Genomic DNA, 20,661 nt, shown 5'->3' with positions numbered 1-20,661 from the left:
GAAATTTATCTTGAAATGATTTAATTCTGCAAATATGGCATCTCTGGCCAAACCCCAGTCACTGACCTGCCCACCACTTCTTGGACTCCTCACTGGCTCATGACAGGCAAAGCCAGCACACAGGGTGATTTCTGTCTGCCTCCAGCACACTCCAGTTCAAAAAAGCAGCTTGTGTGAAAGCTCCAAAAAAAGTTCAAGGAATCATTGGGGGCAAATTAAGGTTCAATCATGATCGCTTTGCTATATCTGTATTTACCCTGAAATGCCCATGACAGAAAAAAAGATTAGAGGAAGACACAGAAAAGAAAAATTTAATATTCAACATGCAAAACAACTTTTAAAAGAAACATGAAATCATAAAGCAAAGCTAACAGCCAACCAACCAATACCGCCTAGAAATGATCGCCACTGGACATGGAAGACGGTTAATAAAGCAGCTGTTGGGAATGCTTATGAAACTAGCACTGGCAATTAGCATACCGAGCTGTCCAGTGCAGGTATCGTGGTGTTTTTGCTAAAATAAATACATTTTGTAGAAATCATAATTCAGAGTCAGTTTTCTTACAGATTTAATTACTCACACAAATAATTCATTTGGAAACCATAAAAGATACCTATGTACACCTAAACTGCCTGGTCTTCCACAGAGCGGGGACTAAAGGGGCACGGTGGGGCAGACGACAGCGAGCGTGCCCTGGGCTCTGTAGGGTTGCGGGGTCACTGTGATTTTGATCTGCTGAGCTCAAGGACTGGAGACGGAATAAAAACGCCTACTTGCCTTAGACATAAGAAGTTGCAAACTCGCCCATCGGCAGCTGCCTCCACTTCTGAGACTCCTCCCGCTGCGGGAGCTCTGAACCAGCCCCGAGGCCACTCCATGTCCCAAGGAGCGTTGCCGCTGAGGATCAAGCAGCCAGTGAAAAAGAGAAAAGGAGAGCCCCAGCAGTTGCCCATCACCCGGCTCCCAGGGCCCACCTGCTGAAGAGCTGCTCTCCCTTGAAGGGCAGTGGCTGCCAAGCTCAAGGGCACGTGCGTTTCCTTAGCTTGTCGTGTCCATCCCATCAGGTGGTTATTTTTAAAACAGAAGTACAGTCATTCTGCTTTTTGATACAGACTAGAGCAAGAGGACAGGAAGAACCAATGGGCTGTCAAGAGAGACTTGGTTTTTGAAACAGGACATGAAAGCAGATCCCACCCAGATTCAAAAATTGAGAAAAACGTCAGTGAAACCTGTTAAGTTCACTAAAAAGTTGGCAGATGTTTCATATGTCTTTAGAGGATTTTGGCCAACAACTTAAAACCAGCATATTAGGACATGGTCAAGGCAGTCATTAGAATATACCGGCTGCACAGGGCCTTTCCTCCGGCACGTCTTTTAATGACAAAAAAGTTTTACTTTGTTCTTCAAAAGTCTTCTACTAACTAGTCTGTTTGTGATTAAAACAGCAAAAACGGGCCCTGGTTTGAGTGCGGGTAGACTCTTTGAGGGAGGGCACCTCAGGAACGTGCCTTTAGACCCTTCCCGTGACTCCATGTAGAGGGAACCCTAACTCAACAGTCCGTAAGAATCCAAACGTGAGCGGCGACCCCACTCAGCAACCCATCCTGCCTCCAAGCTGACTTGGCTAGAGAGTATCTTGCATCCTTTTGTTCTCTTCTGACTACCTGTCACTCGTGTTTTCAATAATCTTCTTTTGAAATAATGAGCCTTAGTTGTCTTTGCAGGCAACTAGGCACTTCCAGTAGGACGTCAGAATGTAAGATGGCCACTACCTGAACTTACAGCGGCTGAAAGAAGAAAGGGTATAAACGTAGACCATCTATCACCCATCAGAACCTAGGATCATCACGTATTCCTTTACATGGAAAAGCCCATCCCACAACTTTCTTCTTCATGTTCTAAAAAGTGACACCTAGGTTTCCTCAACAGAAAACTGTGCTTCAGTCCCAAATCCTCTTTAAGACCAACAGGCCTTAAAGGGAGTTTGCCATTAAAGACCAATATGTCTTTTTTTTTTTTTTTTTTTTTTTTTGAGACGGAGTCTCACTGTTGTTTCCCAGGCTGGAGTGTAATGGCACGAGCTCGGCTTACTGCAACCTCCACCTACCGGGTTCAAGTGATTCTCCTGCCTCAGCCTCCCCGGTAGCTGGGATTACAGGCACGTGCCCACCACGCCTGGCTAATTTTTCTATTTTTAAGAGACAGGGTTTCACCATATTGGCCAGGCTGGTCTTGAACTCCTGACCTCGTGATCCGCCTGCCTTGGCCTCCCAAAGTGCTGGGATTACAGGCGTGAGCCACTGTGCCCGGCCCCAATATGTCTTAAAGGGAGTTTGGGATTAAAGCACAGTTTTCTGTTGAGGAAACCTAATGTCTTAAAGGGGTTTTGGGATCAAGTGTTCTGTCGAGGAAACCTAGGTGTCACCATGCATGAGTCTTCCCTGCATTACACAAGAGGCAGGTATGTTCCCAGAAAAATTAAAGATGGCCGTACAAGAAATACAAATGTGCCAACACCCGGACTTTGGGGGCGCTGGTTCTGGCCCTGCCACTTGTCACTCTATTACTTTATTCCACATGTCATTTGTTACTTTGGAAAGACAAACCTGGGAGGAATACCTTCCTGTCTAGTTCTCAAGTGGCTAAGTGGCCCCGAGCAAGGTTTAAATCCGGCATCGCAAGTACCCTTTGGAGAGGGTTTTAGGGACTGAGAAAGGCAGACTCCACCAAGTGTCTGTCCATCTGTCCAGGCAGCACCGTGTGGCTCAGCGTGCAGGCTGGGCCACATGCCTGGGTTTGACTCCCGTCGCTGGCCCCTGCTGTTTGTTCCAGGCAGTCCCCTAGTGCCTGTGTGCTGGTTTCCTCGTCTGTAAGATGGGGTCGGACCAGCGGCCGCACATGGTAGATGCTATGTATTGGCTATGAAACCGCCAGTCCACCGTGTGCTCTGTTCACATGCCTTACACATTGAGGGCTGGTCTCTAAACCAGCATGATGTGCACACGTTTCTGTGACCAGCAAGCCCTCTCACACGTCACTGTGACTGGTCCTCATGGTCACCTGTGAGGCGGGCAGCACTTTCACCATCTGACAGACGAGGAGCCCAGCTCGCCCCGAGCCATCCAGGCAAGCCTCCAAGCTCGGCCAAATGCTGGCCTAGGGGAGAGAACCTTCTCACGCCCCTCACCTCTGAGAACAGAGGGCGGGCCGCTGTGCTGCTCACGACCTGGACTGCCTCATCTTCCCACGGACGAGCTGTCAGGGCTGTGTTCCTCCCAAGGTCCCCAGAACAACCAGGGGAAGAGTTCCTGAAGAAATAGGTGGATTTTAGCCACACGGACACAAACTTGGAAACAGCATTTGGCATCCCCTGAGAGCACTCAAATGGGGCTGGGCCAGAAGGCTGGGCCACGCTCGGGGCTCGCTGAGGCTCTGTCCCCACACTTTGGGGCACGACATGACCTGGCTCTGTGCTGCCCTAAGACATGGGTTTGGAACATGAAATCGTGCAGAGCTGAGCCGTCAGGGACACGCAGCGGACACTGCTAGAGGAGAGAGAAGGTTCAAATCCCCCACCAAGCCCGGTCTCGGACTAGGTTATTACAAAGGGTGAGGGGGAGGTGGGCATCCCAGGAGTCTAACATCCGACCCGACCTATGCAGAATGATGGGTGACCGTGCCCTGACCCAGCCACACACTTGAACCCTGGAGACTTCAGTGAGGTAGGTGGTGTAAGCCCCATTTCACAGGTGGGCAAACTGAGGCAGAATGAAATGCAATAGCTCGCTTTTAATAATAACATACAAAAGTCTGGAGAAAGCCCCAAAGTAGTCCCCTGTTCCCGGAGCCCAAAGAATAAACAGATGGGCGAACAAGCCCCTCCTCTTCCTTTTCCCCCCCCGAGATCCCTAAACACATCGCTGGAAAACCTGACACATTCCTGGGAACTTCAAACGAAACCAGCCACGAAGAGACCCAGCTTCCAGCTGATTCCCAGTTGGGGAGGGGACAGGCCTGCTCTCGGGGAGGGCACCGTGCATCCTTGCAGATGGAAACGCCTTCATGCTGGACCAGGCTGCGGGCAGGCCTGGGGCTGGGCGGCTGCTCACACGAACCGATGGGAGTGCCCATGTGAGCCTCTGAGCAACTCCTCTGCCTCAGTGAGCTGGTCTGAGATGGGGCCAGCACACGCTGTCAGAGGAAGTGAGCTCCAGGAAACCAGGGGCGATGAAGACACCCCTGCCCCCAGAAGACGGGGTCCCACTAGAACCTCCCTGGGATGATGCCAGCCCCACCCCACGTCAGACACGCTTTGGCAGACACCCTGTTCTGCGTGGCTCCCGAGGCCTCCCGACCCCCCTCAGAATCCACATTCTGCGGGTCCCTCCGTCCGAGGCCCAGCGTGGCTGTCCCAGGTTGGAGGTGTGTGTGTTGACGGTGTTCTTTGGCTGGAAGCAAAAGGCCGTTCTGGCGGGATCGGGGCCGTCTGCTCAGCTGGAGGCCTTTCTGGAACTGGGCGTGGGTGAGGTATTCCCAGCCCAGGGCAAAGCCATCAAACTTCTTGTGTTCCCATCTCCTGTTAGAACAAAGTGGTAAACGGGGAAGGATGAGCTGGGACTGACGCGGGTGCTGAAGTTCATCCGCATGGCATTCCAGAATCTTCAACTGGCGTTCCTCAAGAAGGTGTGGACAGTCTGATGCGCTGAGCGCCCTGGCTGGGTGGTTCCGCCTGCTGCTGGGGGCATGAGAACATAGATGCGCCGGTCCGGCCCCGCTCTGGGCATCAGCTGCTCCTCCCGCTCGCTCTCATGGCCGCTCGGCAGCTCTAGTCCTGTTTGGGTGCAGAGGGCTCTCCAGAGATGGGTGGGGGGCGACGGGCGGGGGCACAGGGCGGAGCAGAGCCAGCAGGGGAGGGAAGAGGCACTTCAGTTTGGGCTGGTGTTCGTGGAGTCGGCCCTGGCCCCGGGAGTCGAGTGGCCTCGCCTGGCTGCGGCTCCAGCACTGGCGGGTCACAGGAGGCCCCGGTGGCGGTGGACAGGTAGGCACTTGGCAGCACTCCCAGGGCTGGGCCCGGCCGGGGCTCTGCACAGGCTCCGCACGCGGCTAGGTCATCAGGATGGGCTTCTGCCGAACTTCCAGGATGTCTAGGGCCGGCAGGAGGGAAGCAGGTGAAACAGTAGCCCTCAACAGCAGTGAGTGCTAAGCAGTGCCACTTCTGAAGGAAGCCTGCCTCGGCCACTCACGCATCTCCTCTCCAGGCTCCACAGACTGCAGAGGAGACGCGTCTCCACCATCCCCACCCTGCAGACTGGGAAACGGGCCTGCCGCAACGGCACACCCTGCAGGGGCTCAGGTACAAGCTGGTGTGCGGGCCAGAGCCGCGGCCTGTCACAGCTGCTGCAGGCCTGGGTCGGCGAGGTGGCCCAAGAGCCTCCCATCGCCTGTGAATCACACACACCCGGGCATGTGGCCACTCGAGGGGACAGCAGGTGTGCCAGAAAGGTGAGCAAAGGGAGGATTCTGGGAAAGCTACGGCTCCACCCAAAGTCTGAGACAAGGAGGCCAAGAGCCCTGCAAAGAAACCAACCAACCGACAGGACGGGGCGGGACGACTCCGGGTGGCTCGCAAGCACCAAGGCCCTGGACGTAGAGCTGGCTGTGAGGGCGGCAGCTTCCCTGTTAAAATCAGCCAGCGTTACCTGTTAAAATCCGATGCAGCGGCAAAGTGACGTAGGTTAAGTGTGCATAGAGAAGGAAGTTTCCATCTGCTCTGTTCAGCTTCAGCCAGGACCCAACCAGGGACCGTCCCGTGCCCGACAGGGACCGAGACCGCAGGTTGGTTGCATTGTGCAGATCGGCTGGAGGAGAGAAAGCCAGGTCAAGGCCCACAGCATGGGCTGCGGGGGGAAGAGCAGGACGCCAGCTCCCAGGCCAGGCTGAGGCCACGCTCTGCTGAGGCCGGGACGCTCCTTACCAACACCCCCACACCAGCACCCACGCACTCCAGAGCGGCCGCCTCCTCGCCCGTGACACCCCTCCCCCTTCCTCCAGCCCAGACCCCCGCCTCCACCTCCAGAAGACTTCTTTGGCCACCCCTCATCTCTCCCTTCTCTGTCTCGAGCTCAGTCTCCTCCAGGGGGGCTGGTACACAGAGCGTGTAATTCTCTGCTTCCGCGGGCCCTGTCCCTGGAACTAGGCACGGCCACCTGCAGAGCATGGGAGGGGCAAGCCTGGACCGACCTGCACCGTTACCCAGTCCTGCGGTCCCGGCTGGGGGAACCTGCCCCAGAGAGGTAGACTAGGGCAGTGATCAATACTTCTCACTGACTCGGGAATGGGCCCAGGTGGGGAAGGGGCTGGCCCAAGTTCACACAAGAGTAGGTCGAGGCCAGTGCTGGAGTCCCTGACCCGGGCCTTGCACAGGCGGGGCCCCTGCCTCTTGGTTCCAGTAGTCAGGACAAAGGCTGCCACCTCTTCTGACCAATGCTGCAGCCCCAGCTCCCCGCTGGGGGAGGTGCTCAGTGGGAGTTATCAGCGAATCCTTCACTTCCTTATGTTTTTTTTTGGAGATAGTCTCACTCTTGTTGCCCAGCCTGGAGTGCAGTGGTGCAATCTTGGCTCACTGCAACCTCTGCCTCCCGGGTTCAAGCAATTCTCCTGCCTCAGCCTCCAGAGTAGCTGGGATTACAGGCTCCTGCCACCACGCGGGGCTAATTTTTTGTGTTTTTAGTAGAGACGGGGTTTCACCATGCTGGCCAGGCTGGTCTCAAACTCCTGACCTTAGGTGATCCACCCACCTCGGCCTTGCTAAATGCTGGGATTACAGGTGTGAGCCACTGCGCCTGGCCAATCCTTCACTTCCATACACTCAACAGACACGCACACAGTGCAGAGCCAGGCGCCCACTGGGTCCTGAGGATGACGGTGAGGAAGGCACGTGGTCCACGCCAGCAGAGCGTGGCAGAACCTCCCAACCTGTCTGTGATGGCCACCCCTGTCCCCAGGAGCCATTTCCCACAGGGTCTGCTGAGTGGCATTTTAAATATGCTAATCTGATTGTGTCACTCCCTTGCTTAAACCCCCCCCCCCCCCCGTGGCCTCCCTGGGGGCTCTGGGAACCACTCCTGTATTCTGGACGGTCACTGAGCGCGGACAGGGAGCAGGTGCAGGCGCTCAGGAGAGAGTGCAGACTGCCTGGGCAGGACTGCGGGGCACAGGAACACCCAGATACAGACACCCAGAGTCTGGGGGACAGGGGCACAGGAGGCTGGGGGGAGGCTGCACGAGGTGGCAACTCTGTCACCAAAGAGCACGCGGTCCTGGGAGGCTGCACAGAGCTAGCAAGGCTGGGCCTCCCCCTGAGGGTGAGCTGACCCAAGGGAGGGGAGCCCTCCTCTCTCCCTCCACAGCCGGTGTGTGTGGAGCCATCAGATCACCCATCGGCCTTCTTAAGCAGGCTGAAAGGTCTTAGAAAGGTGGGGAATCCCCTGAAACTGACGTACTGCTGCACATCTGGGTTCCAAGCACTCTGCCAAGGAGATGCCTGGGCCCACCAGGACGGGACCCCCGGAGGCAGCCATTTCTGTCCGTCCCCGGCTCTACCCTCAGCTCCTGGAGGCATGGCTGGCACATGGCACCCACTCTCTAAGTGTTGCTGAATGAACAAATGAATGAATAAATAAATGGTCTGGATCAAGAGGAGACTGAAGGGTGCGGGGGCCCTAGGGCACGGAGTGGGGGGTCACCTCCACCGTCGTCCTCCCGGAAGAACTCCTCGCTGTCGTTGGCCGAGTGAGACTTCTTCATCTCGGCGATCCGGTTCCGGGGCACCTTCCTCTTGAGGGACGGGGAGAAGAAGGCGGGCCGGTTGTTCCGCTCTGGGGTGGGGGGCGTGCTGAAGGAGGTCACCTGGGAACAAGGAGCCAAAGTCACCAGAGCAGAATAGCCCCATACCCGGGGGTCCCAACGCCCCTCCTCTCCCGTCCGCAAACAACCTGACACAGCTCCCAGGGAAGAGGCCGCTCGGCCAAGAGGATCCAGCCCCAACTGGCCCGTGCTAGGTGGGGCCTAGAGACTGGAAGATGCGTTCCAGCCCGGGGCCAGCAGGCCACCTGGCCACCAGTGCTGCCCGAGGAGCGACCAGGCTGCTGCCACAAATGGCAGAAAGACCCCTCCTCTGGGCCTCAGACACTGGTTAGGGGGATGTTCAAGCACAAATGAACAGTTGCTGACGCTGAGTGAGCACTGGCCCCACAGAGACCCACCGAGCCTCCCAGCTCCATGAGACAGGGGCTAGTGTCAGCCCATCTGACGGATGGGGAAACTAAGGCAGGGACTGAGACCTTGGCTTGCCTGTGGTCACCAAGCAGGACTGCAGCAGCCCTGTCTTCTGTCCCCCAGGGGACACGCTCCTTATCCTACTTCTCAGGGCTGAAGTGGCCCCATCCCTCTTGTTCCCAGCACCCCTCACAGGAGATGCTGTGCTAAGTGTCTCTAGGCCTCTGTCTCCTCCCCACTTCTAATCACGTTTGGTTCTGGTCACCAAACATTCACACCCACTCAGGGCCAGGCAGCCACAGCACTAAGGACAGATAGGCACATCGCAGGTCCCTGCCCTCAAGGAGCTCACAGTCTGCTGGGGTGACAGACTCAGAGAGTGACAACCACAGACAGCATGCTGGCTGTGGAGACAGAGAAAGAGAAGCACAGGATACATGAAGCACAGAGGCAAAAAGGATCCACAGCCTGGGAAATCAGGGAAGGCTTCCTGGAGGAGATGCCGCTGGAGCTGGGTCTTGAAGGACGAGTAGGAGTTCGCCAGGTGAAGAAGGGGGGGAAGGGCGTTCCAGCCAGAGGGAACTTGGCCCATCTCCTCCCTCCTCCCCATGCCAACAAGAATCTGAGGAGCAGGATGAGCTGGGACCGAGACTTCAGGAGCCCCGTCAGCCTCCTCGTCAAGGCTCCGACATCCACCAAAGTCCTGGCAGCTGCTGGGCTCCAGACGGTGTTCCCACAAGCCGAGGAAGGTTTTCAAAAGATAAAAGAAACAAACAGCACCAACCACAATACACAGAGTCAGCATGTGTCACGCACTGGCTCCAGACGACCCCGCAGGAGAAGGAGACAGGTAATAGCAGGCGCACAGGTGGCAGTCCCCAGGGGCCAGCCCCGCTGCTGACCCTGTGTGACCCTAGCACGTCCCTCCCCCTGAATCCCACGGCTGCCCAGTTGCTAAGGCACCGGGGACTTTCACACCCCTCACAACCACTCCCACTGGACAGATGGGAAAACCAAGGCTCAGGCAGGTCTAGTGAGCTATGGTCACTCAGCCCTCACGCTGTGGCTGGAGACGGCACCCAGGTTTGTCCAGCCCAGAGCTCGGGCCACATCTTCATAAGGACTTTCACACACACATTTTGTCAGAGTCCCAGGGGATAATTAAGGACCAGGAAGAAGAACCAGGCCCTTTATCTCAGAAAGGAACTCAGAAATATAAACCACCTCATTCCAAAGATGAGAGAGGCCCCTGCCTGCCGTTCTCACCCATCTTTGCAAAACACAGCACTTGCTGTCTTTGGATTGTAAAACACGTCCATTACAGAAGAGACTCCCCCACCCCAACAAAAAAAAGGTATACAGCAGAGAAAGAAAACCAACATCTGACCGCCTGGAGATAAGTATGGTTAAGATCTTTCTCGAATTCAAAGTATAACAAACACACACTCCCTCATCTCACGCATGTCTGCAGTAAAGCATTGATTACATTCCCATGCGTCTGCTTTCCAAGTAGGTCAACAGCAACTACAGCGGCTGCCACCTGGGAATCCTCCTGAGGGCCAAGCCCCAGACTCCTCAGAGCCTCCCAAATACTGAAGGGGCAGGTATCCTCGTGCCCTGTTTCTAGATGAGAAAACTGAGGCTTGGAGAGGAAGAGACACACCCAAGGTTGTGAGAGCAGCAGAGCAGGATTCCGGCTGTGGGCGGCATCTCTCCGGGACAACGGCTGGGCAGGACTGCCCCGGACCTGTGCCACGGGCACCCCCCGCCCAGCACACCTGTCCTCTTCCAAGACCTACGGCTCTGGGCAGCCCCTCTGCAAGAACCAGGCAGAGCAAAGCAGCCAGTGGGCTGGAGGCCTTCTCCTGTCTGTGCCCCACTACAGGCTGCTGGGAGCAAAGCCGCTGCTGACCTCAGCCTCCCGCCCTGGGGAAGGAGGGTGGCCTCGAGACAGAGCAGGGGCCCAAGCCCAGTGCTATCCCAAGACAGCGTGTGACCTGGGGCAAGCTGGCAAGTCTGGTTTCCAGGTGTGCGAGGCAGGAATGCCTCTCCTGCAGCAGTGCTTTGTACAAACCGCGGCGCAGAGCTGGGTGGTCTAGGCCTCTGCATGCTCTGGCTGGCCCTCAGCCACCATCATTCCCATCTGACTCACCGGGGAAGGCTGGCCATGTACCCACGCTCACCCAGCAGGTCCACCCAGGCAGGCGCCAGGGCCGGGCCTGGGTCCCCAGCCAGTCTTTTCTGCCCACTGGCCCTGTGGACTCAGCCTGGCTTTGCGGCATCTCAGGGAGGCAGAAAGAGGCCTGGCCCAGCACCAGCCTGCGGTGTGACCTTGGCCAGGCACAGCCCTCCAGGTCTGCAAGGCAGGAACGCCTCCCCCGCAGCAGCGCCTCCTACAAACCACTGAGCAAAGAGAAGGGCTGGTGGTCCAGCCTCCGCACGCTCGGCACCTCGGCCTGCACACTGGTGGGTGGGGATGATGACACCTTTGTCCCCGGGGGGCCGTGAGCACGGGGGAAGACAGTGGAAAGTGAACCCGAGGGACGGGAGCCCCAGCCCCCAGCCATGCAGCCCTTACCCGCTCGTGCATGGGCGAAGCTGGGCTGGAGTCCTCTTCAGTCCCACAGGGGGACGTGTCACCTGTGGACACTCGGCTGACCGCCATCTCGGCATGGCCCTTGCCCTGGGGGCCCTTCATGCGCACAAACTCCATGTTGTTGTACTTGTAGAAGCCAAACGACATCTTCTGTGCCATGCGGGCGGCCACGCTCACCTGGGGGCCAGCGGGGCAGCCTGAGTCAGGGAGGTGGCGATGGCTCCATGGGGCCCCTCCCCGGGACATGAACAGCCAGGGTGACCATCCCTCAAGGAGCGGGGGCTGCCCAGGAGGGAGGGTCTGAGCCAGCAGGCGGGGCAGCTGGAATGGAACCACATCCCTGCCTGGTGCCCCTCCTGGCGCCCCTCCCACCGCCCCATGAACCACACGCCAGGCTGAGGACAGGGCGCCAGGCTGGCAGCAAGTCTGGCTGTAGATGGTGCCTGCTGGGGGACAGCAGCCTGCCCATATCTGCTTGCTTAGTTGGGGGCGACTCGGAGCGCTTCCAGGGCCAGTCGCAGGAAGCCAGTGACACTATCAGCCATCACTTCCCAGGGAACTAGAGACTGAGGAAGTCCCGCTCATTTCAGATGAAGGCAAGCGGCCCGCGTGGGCTGAGGCCGACCATGAAGAATGATGTGAAGAGGGCCAGGGAGCACCTAGAAGGAGCCCGGGGGCTGCGGGTGCCCCTGGTGGCCGCTACCACGCAGAAGCAGGCTGGGAGGCCTCGTGGTGTGGACCAAGGTGGGCTGTGGAGCCGCCGACCCCGGGCCCGGGAGCGCCTGTGAGGCCACCCCGCACTCACCCGGTTGTCATACACCTTCTTGAGCGCCTCATAGCGGATGGAGCCCTGAAAGATGACCCCCTGGAACGTGTTGCTTTTGTCACTGGCCACCAGCTCCACACAGACCATCTCTCCTTCTCCCACAGTCATGTCGCTGAACACCTGGGGCAGGGCACAGAGAGACAAGGACATGACCATCGGCTCCCACCGCCCACACCACAGCCTGGCCCAACCGGCAGGGAGGGCTGCTCAGAAAACCCCATTGTACAGGGGACAGCTGGCTCTCTGTCACACACTCCTGTGGCCCCATGCCCTCCAAGGCCCATGGGACAGGAACAGCCTCACATTGGGGTAGGGGCTGAGCAGCAGGGGAGGACAGGGACCCTTACGGAGACGCTGGGACTGGCGGAAGACGCACGCCCTCATGACGGTTCACCAGGACCGTCGGCCACTGTCTGGGCCCCTCCACACCGCCTGGGGTGCCCAGCCCTGCCCGCCACATCTTTGAGGCTCCTGTGTAGCCAAAGGCTCAGTGGTGGTGGCAGGGTGATTGCCCACCTGGGGTGACAATATCAGACTAAGGTGCCACAGGCCCTATCCTGCCGCCTTAACGAGTCGTTGCTCCCAGGGTCTGGCGCACAGACTGAGCTCCGAGGACACAAAGACTTAGATGCAAATCTCAGCTCTGCCACACAGGAGCTGCGTGTGCCTGGGGAGGGGACACGACCTCCCCGAGCCTGGGATCTTCCTGCGGACGCGCATGCCTTCCTTCTCAGTCCTCAGGACCCTAAGGGCCTCGGATGCGCACAAGGACCCCGACCAGGGCCTCAACAGAGGAGAGACACGGGTGGGCAGAGCAGGGAGTGAGGCGCGACCGGCTCCCTCCCCACCCTCCCAGCGCCCTGTGTTTCTCAGTGAGTCTCATTCTACCCAGGCCCGTTTCCCAAACCTTAAAACAAAGGCTTGGCCCAGATAACTCCGGAAACCCCATCCCTCTTTGACATCCTAGGATTCCAAGTCCGTGCAGGCGTGGAGGTGCTTCTTTATAGTTTACTGGCATTAATAATGGCTCCTCCTGCCCGGGCAGCGCTGCTTGCCAGAGTTTATGAGGCATCCTCCCACTCAGAAGCCTTTTGGTCTTCAGCCCTGACAGTAAGTAGGACGCTGCTTTTACAGATGAGGAAGCGGAGGCTGCGCCAGGGGAATTCACCTGCCCACAAGCAAACACCAGGAAGAGAGCGAGCCACGTCTGCCTCAGCTGGACCCTTCCTGGCTCCAAGCCACCCACGCCTTTCTGCAAGGCTAAGGCCGGGGGGAGAAGCGCCTGACACCCATATCCCGAGAAGGGGAAGCTAAGGAGAGGGGCCCTGCGTGGAGCTCACCTCCTCGAAGCTGTCAATCATGAAGAAGATGTTGGGGTAGCTGATCTTGGACTCTTCCCCTTTGCTGTCCATGGGGTGTTTACTCGGGGACGCGAACACTTGCTGGAAGAAAGCAGATGTGGAGGACAAGTGAGGCCCTGCCCCGCACACAGGCCCAGAGTCAGTCCAAGCCAGTACAGGGAGGCCACCTGGCCCAGAGCCGGTCCAAAGCCACAGACCTCCCCGGAGATGTGAGGGATAAGCTGATTCTGTGCTCCTCGAATGGGATACAGGATCCCAGGAGCTCAGCGGATTTCTGGAGTCAGACCCCTCACCTCAGGGGCAGAGAAGGAAGTGGGAGGACTTGTCTCTCTCAAATGCTGGGCAGCCAGAGGTCTGCCGCGCCGGGGCTGAACTGGCAGTTGGGAGGCGGGGGCTCCCGCGCCAGGGCTCACCTGAGATTTCTTCTTATGGATGTGAATGTCCCCGCCGTCGGCACGTGTGCACACCGCACAGGTCACCATGTAGTCCAGCTGGAAGAGAGCATGGTTCAGCGTGCAGGGAGGGGTCAGCCACCCCTCGGGGCCAGTCCGCAGCCCCACCCATCCACCCCATACCTTCTGCAGGATGAGATTCAGGCAGACGCTCTCCTCCCAGTCGATGTCAGGGTCTCCCAGGCCTGGCAGCTTCTTGGAGTCCCGCCGGTACACCTCCACCTCCACCTCGGGCTCAGTCGCCTGCGAGGCCCACAGCAGAAGTGAGTGTCCAGGGCCCACTGTGGTCCAGGCGCTCTTCTTCGCCCTGACTACTATGCTGGGCAGGTATTACGACGGACAAGGACTCCACTTCTTTTTTGTCATTATTTTTTGTGACAGGGTCTCACACTGTTGCCCAGGCTGGAGGTGCAATCACAGCTCACTGTAGCCTCAACCCTCTTGGGCTCAAATGATCCTCTCACGTCAGCCTCCCAAGCATCGGGGACCACAGGCACATGCTACCACACCCGGCTAATTTTTAAGATTTTTTGTAGACATGGGGTTTCGCCATGTTGTCCAGGCTGGTCTCGAACCCCGGGGCTCAGGTGAGCCTCCTGCCTCGACCTCCCAAAGTGCTGGGATTACAGGTGTGAGCCACTGTGCCCGGCCAGAACTCCAATTCTTGTTCCCCAGTTCTCTAGTGATGGGAGATGGGACACGGGGGCCATCCATTCTCCTCGCTGAGCCTCAGTTTCTTCATCTGTACAATGGACTAAGGGCATCTTCCCCTCAAAGTTGTCACAATGATTTGAAGAGCTAATATTTGCTAAGTGGCACCAATGATAATAGTGATCCCTATTGAGCTCTTAGTGGATGGCGGGATCTGGGCTACACATTTCACAAATTATTAATCCTTTCACAGCAACCCTAAAAGGCAGGTATTAGCCCAGTTTTAACAGATCAGAGTCAAGTTTACTGAAGATCAAATAATAAACACAAATCAGAGAGAAAGCACAGCATGTCTATACCTCTCCTAGGAGACTGGCTTTCAATTTTTTTTTTTTTTTTTTTTTGAGACAGAATCTCGCTCTGTCACCCAGGCTAGAGTGCAGCACGATCTCGGCTCACCGCCTCCTGGATTCAAATGATTCTCCTGCCTCAGCCTCCTGAGTAGCTGAGACTACAGGCACGCGCCACCACATCTGTCTAATTTTTGTATTTTTAGTAGAGATGGGGTTTCGCCATGTTGGTCAGGCTGGTCTCGAACTCCTGACCTCAGGTGATCCGCCTGCCTTGGCCTCCCAAAGTGCTGGGATTACAAGCATGAGCCACTGCGCCCGGCCTCAATTACTTTTTTTTTTTTTTTTTTGAGACGGAGTCTTGTTCTGTGGTCCAGGCTGGAGTGCTGGAGTGCAGTGGTACAATCTCAGCTCACTGCAAGCTCCACCTCCAGGTTTCATGCCATTCTCCTGCCTCAGCCTCCCGAGTAGCTGGGGCTACAGGCGCCAGCCACCACACCCGGCTAAATTTTTTTTTTGTATTTTTAGTGGAGACGGGGTTTCACCGTGTTAGCCAGAATGGTCTCGATCTCCTGACCTTGTGATCTGCCCGCCTCGGCCTCCCAAAGTGCTGGGATTACAGGTGTGAGCCACCACACCTGGCCTCTTTTAGTTTTTGAGATGGAGTCTCGCTCTGTCACCCAGGCTGGAGTACAGTGGAACGGTCTCAACTCACTGCAACCTCCACCTTCTGGGTTTGCGTGATTCTCCTGCCTCAGCCTACCAAGTAGCTGAGATTACAGGCATCTGCCACCACACCTGGCTGATTTTTTTTTTTCTTGTATTTTTAGTAGAGACAGGGTTTCACCATGGTGGCCAGGCTGATCTCGAACTCCTGACCTCAAGTGATCTACCCGCCTCGGCCTCCCAAAGTGCAAGGATTACAGGCGTGAGCCACCATGCCCGGCCTGGCTTTCAATTTTGATGCAGCTGTGCTGACTGGGGGCCTCTGGTCCTGGTCGCTCTCACAGACTCGGGCTCCAAGGGGCTGGGCATTGCTGGGCTCCCTTGCGGGTGCACAGGCCTGCGCCCCCCGGGGCAGAGCTGGGATCTATGGAAAGAGATGCAGGAGGCCAGCCTTGCCTAGGAGTGAGAGAGAGACGTCCCCGGGTGGGGGGCCTCCCACTTCCACCGCCTGTGCGGTTCTGCAGTCACCCCGAGCCCCTGAGCTGAGGGTCCTAGGGCTCACAAGACTCTGCTGCTCCTCCTGGTCTCACTTCATTGATCCGTTCATTTGATTTTGCTCAGCAAAGCACTATGGACTCAGTGAATGAAAGGCTCGTGGGCACGACTGTGGGCACAGCTGTTCAGGGCAGCCCACCGCACAGGCAGGCAAAAGAGCAGGTTCCCCGTCAGAAAGGTGCCCGTGTGCGCACCAAAGCCAGGCCCGAGAGAACACTGGGAGCTGCCTGGTACCCACTGACAGGAGGGTGGCCAGGCCACCACGGTACACGCCACAGGCATTACACTGCAGTGAGACCAGACAGAGTACAACCACCTGTGTCAACAGGCATGCCTCACAAACATCACACAGAAAGAAAGAAGCCTGAAACAAAATACACTACTATACTGCCCGGTTCCAATGTACGAGCTGTGAGAACAGGCAGAACCCACCGAGGCCACACACATGAGCTGTGAGAACAGACAGAACCCATCAACTCCACACACATGAGCTATGAGAAGACAGAACCCGCCCGACTCCACACACACGGGCTGTGAGGACACAGAACCCACTGACTCCACAGGAGGGTGAGCCCTGGGGTGGGGTGAAGGGGCCTCGGTGTTCTGGTCACTCTGTATCTGGGGGCTGGTGAAACCAGGTGTTCAGTCTAAAAAATCAAGCTGTGTACACCTTTGTTTTTCCGTATAGATGTTATATTGAAAACAATCTACCAAAAAGGAAAAGGTGAGACTGGGGTCAGGGCTTCGCTGCTGGCAAGTTGTGTGACCCGGGGGAGCTTCCTCCCTGTCTCTGAGCTTTGGTTTTCTGAGTGGGTGTGAAGATGATCTGCACCTTAGGGTCCTGAGGTGTCCCGGGACCATGACACAGGGCTTGGGCCACCAGCGCAGAGCCAGCAGCACACAGTTAGGTCCCCCTCCTGCCAAAGGCACAATGGGCTGCCCAGGAACATGGAGCGTTTTGTTCAGGGCTGGAGCAAACAGAGGGCAGGAAATCCAGGACATCCCTCCCTAGGAAAGGCTGGACTGGGGATGTCCCTCGTGCCCTGGAGCACTGCGGGGTTCCTGGCATTCTGTCCCCCTGATACTGCAGCTCCTGCCAATCCACCCTCCCCTGCTAGGTGCAGGAAGCCCGGCCGGTTGCTATGGCGACCGGGTACCAGCGGGATGGGCATGGGGAGGGGGCGGGAAGCAGCCAGGCTGCCGCAGAGGACTTGCAGTGCGCAGGCGCCTCTGCGGGGCCCCCACCTCCACCCAGGGCTCAGGGCTTTTGCCAGGAGGGTCTCCCCGTCTCCCCATCAGCGCCTCCAGCCCGCCCCCTGCAGGCCACCCTCAGCACTGCAGCCCGGCAGGCTGGGAAAAATGCCAAGTTGGGGCAGCCCCAGGACTCCACCCCCAACCAGGCCCCGCAATCTCCATCGGCCCAGTCTGGCAAGTCCCATGTGGCACCCATCACACACCCTCCCGCTCTGCACTCGCTGGTCCCTCCACGGGGCGTGTCAGCCCACTGCTGCCCGCTCTCTCTGTCCTACAACCCGCCTGCCAGATGTCACCTTCTGCACTCTCCCCACCGCCCTGCTCCTCTTCCCACCATCCCAGCACTGATGGCTCCGTACCACTGGCTACACTGTCTGTCTGTCCCAACAGACTGAGGCCAGATATGAGTCATTTCTGTGCTCCCAGCACTGAGTGTGGGGGGGCATCTGCACATGGTTCACAGTGGGTGTTACAACGGAATATTCTAGCATGTGAATAGCTGGACTGCCACCTGCTCCCATGGGACTCAGGCTTCCCTGACCTCGACACCCCCAAATTTTCAGCAGAGCTTGGATGTGGCCCCATCCCCACTGCCCCAAATTCCTCAGGCCTGGATCTAGGGCTGTGCTTTCTCAGTGGAGGGCTCTCACCTTTAACTTCTCCTCCACCCAAGACGGACCCCTCATCTGATGTTCCTTTCTCCTCCCCCTACCCCAGCCTATCCGGGGTACACAACCCATCCTCCCACCTCCCTGTCTGCCGTCTTGACCAGAGTCGTGACCTCTCTGGAATCCAAATTCAAACTACAGCTGACAGTATCTCAAATGCGCCAAGTCCTCGTTAGAGCCCCTGCTTGCAGCAGACTCTGCCTTGGGGAAAAGACCAACATTTGGGGGTGGGGGAAAGGTTCTCTGCAACCTGAACTCCAGCAGAAGCTGAGAGGCCGGAGTGGACGGAGACAGGGGCAGGGTCCACAGCCCTGGGACGACAGAGGGCCTGAGCCTCTGAGTTCCAGCTTCCATGGGTGAGAGGAGTGCCTCCCCCCAGAGCTGTGCTGAGGTTAGAGGAGCCTGTGCCCGCCATGAGGGTCACGGGCAGTGAGGATCCCGAGGCACCAGCCACCTCCCTGCCAAGGGCACTCATGTGGTCACGCCAACCCCAAACATCCCAGCCTCCCAGGTGTCCACAATGGGAGGGCCCTCACCTTTCAGGGCACCTGCCCTGATCCCCCTTTACCCCAGAGAGGAGATGACCTGGCAATGTCATATGGTAAACCAGGGGGAAGCAAGACTGGCCTTGAAAGCTGGTCTCTTGACTGCACACCCAGACAGGGCGGGCGTGGCAGCAGGTTCTGAGGGGCCCTGAGCCAGCTCCAGAAGGTTCTTACTCAGGGATCCCATCACCAGTCAGTCCGTCCTCCTCTTCATCCCTCCCAGAAAGCATCCCCTGCCTGCCTGAGTGGCTCCAGTCCCTGCCCACCTGCCACTGAAACTGCTGTGCTAAGGCCGCCACCCCTCCCTGGTACCAAATCCAATGGGCCCTTCAGACACTGCACCCCACTGGCTGCCCCCACTTCTCCAGACTTCCCCTCCTGGGCAGCCCTCCCCTCCTGGGCTGCCCTCCCCTCTCCTGGCTCTTCCCCCACCTCTGGCCAGTTGCTCATGGTCTCTTGCTGGTCCCTCCAAAGTGGGGCTAGCTCAGGGCTCAGGGCCAGCATGAATGCACCCAGGCCTGCCCACTGGCAGAAAATCCATCCCGCATGTGTTCAGGCTCAGAAAATGGGCCCAAGGCAAGGCCAGGCTCCAGGTAATCCCTGCATTAGCCTCTGCCCGCAAACATGGCCCCAGAGTCACAGAGCCGGGCAGGCTGCAAGTTCCAGACCTGGCTCCACGGCCCTCTCATTTCTTGTTTTTAAAGGAAAACAAAAGCATGTCCATGTCTGGCATATGGGGTTGCTTAAACATTTTACAAACTGCAAAAGCCTGTGAAAAACAGAGAAGGAAGCATGCAAAATGTATTTTATTAGCTCCTCCCACACTTAGATTTAGTGGATGAAATATGTTAGGCAAATCGCTTCGTCTCCGAGCCCTCCGTTTCCTCCTCTGTGACAGGGATAAGAACACCCACCCTGTCGAGCTGTTGGGACTTCACAATGAGGCTGAGAAGAAGAGAGCTCAGCACTGTGTCCAGATGATGGCGAGGGCTCAATAAGTAGAAGGCACCGTCATCACCACCACCACTGAGCCACGCCACCCTGCCATGGCTGAGGGAGGGCTCTGGGCTCTGGAGCCCGACCTTTGCTCTACCATCTACTGACTAATTATAAGAGGCCAGCCGATCAGCTGTCTCTGAACCTGTTTCCTGAAAGCTACGATGGTGACAGCAATCACTGCCCTTCAGGGTCACAGTGAAGATGAATGACAATGTGCACAGACACTCAGCACATCCAGATTTGCACATGAGACTGTCTACACAGTTCCTGGAATACAGTAGGTGCTCAATAAATATCACTCACCCTCTTTGCTATGCATGAGCACTGAGGAAAGCCCACATGCACGCCGAGAGCAGACACCACAGGGATGCTTGGGGCACGGACGCAGGGGCAGGGGCCAGGGGTCACTCACCTTCCTCCCGTCTGCACCGCTTTCGCTGCCAGAGTACGCCAGCTTCCGGCGCACATAGAAAAGCATGTCATCCTGCCGGGGAGCCCATTTCTCCATGAAGTAGGTGGAGAACATCCAAGTCCAGAAGACAATGCGGTCATCCTTGAAGCACCCTGCAGAGGGAGGCCAGACAGGAGTGAGGAAGGACGGCCACCCTGGCCCTTGCAACATGGACTTGGCCAAGCTGTGCCCATACCCCCACATTTCTGGCCAGAAATTTGCCAGGGCTCTGAGATGTGCTGCCCCTCCCTCACCACTCCCGACCCCCACCCATGGGGCATCCAGAGAGGCTGGAGGACACCCCCTGGAGGCCCAGTTCCTCCGCCCAGCAGCAGCCTGAGAGCCCGTGCTCCCAGCCCCACAGTTGAGCCCGACTCCCGCCTGAGGATGAATCAGCAGCTTCAGTGGAAAAGGAAAATCCCGAGGAGCCAGAAACGCCACTGGCTGGCGGCTGTCTGGGCTGGAAGCCGGGAAGGCTTGGCTGGGGGGAGCCTTTGGAGAGGCAGGGCTCTCACCAACATCTCTCACCCCCACCCACTCCCCAATGGCTGCGGCAATCCCAACGGGAACCCGACTTAAAGGGACAGCCGCCCTCCGAGGCTGCAGGCGGAACGGCGGGGCGGAACGGCGGGGACAGCACCCGCCCCACCCCTGCCCCGCGTCTGCACTGCTGGCCCTGAACGCTCGCCAGCTTCGTATCGGGGACGTCTCCTTGTATTACAGATGGTATTTCTTTATGATAAATATTTGTAATATTTTCTTGCAAAAGAGAAAAAGCCCACCGGCTTTGGTAGGGAAGACCTGGGTTTCCGTTCCAGCGCGGCTGCTGGTGACGGGACAATGGGCGGGGGCTCTGAGCCACAGGTTCCTTGGGGCACCTGCAGACAAACCAAGACCACGGGCACACAGTAGGATCAACATAGGTGGGTTTGTCCCCTCTCTAGATGGATTCAACACTTCGAAATATGCTGCCAAGCTCCCTCTTATCAACTCAGTAGATTAAACCAGG

General features: G+C 57.5%; 1 protein-coding gene across 5 annotated transcripts in view; it reads right to left on the bottom strand.

The window, feature by feature from the left end:
• Positions 1-295: 295 nt before the first annotated feature.
• The window catches only part of KIAA0930 (KIAA0930 ortholog), a 46,673-nt gene continuing 26,307 nt past the window's right edge, over positions 296-20,661 (bottom strand). For 3 of the 5 annotated variants that reach the window (XM_009217490.3, XM_017945386.3, XM_017945385.3), the window contains exons 2-10: positions 19,614-19,765; positions 13,637-13,756; positions 13,475-13,552; positions 13,041-13,142; positions 11,680-11,820; positions 10,857-11,051; positions 7,747-7,909; positions 5,701-5,859; positions 296-5,145 (exon numbers count right to left, since the gene is read on the bottom strand). In XM_009217490.3, coding sequence (XP_009215754.3) covers positions 5,105-5,145; positions 5,701-5,859; positions 7,747-7,909; positions 10,857-11,051; positions 11,680-11,820; positions 13,041-13,142; positions 13,475-13,552; positions 13,637-13,756; positions 19,614-19,727 — 1,113 coding nt within the window. In that variant the 5' untranslated portion in view covers positions 19,728-19,765 and the 3' untranslated portion in view covers positions 296-5,104. Of the gene's footprint in view, positions 5,146-5,700; positions 5,860-7,746; positions 7,910-10,856; positions 11,052-11,679; positions 11,821-13,040; positions 13,143-13,474; positions 13,553-13,636; positions 13,757-19,613; positions 19,766-19,922; positions 20,184-20,661 lie in introns of those variants that run through there. The other 2 variants (XR_004178885.1, XM_009217491.4) reach the window with 2 other exon arrangements.

The sequence above is a fragment of the Papio anubis genome, chromosome 16 (assembly GCF_008728515.1).
Source record: "Papio anubis isolate 15944 chromosome 16, Panubis1.0, whole genome shotgun sequence".
Classification (NCBI taxonomy): Eukaryota; Metazoa; Chordata; class Mammalia; order Primates; family Cercopithecidae; genus Papio; species Papio anubis.
The sequence above is the reverse complement of the archived record's forward strand: the minus strand, read 5'-3'. Positions and strand labels throughout refer to the sequence as shown.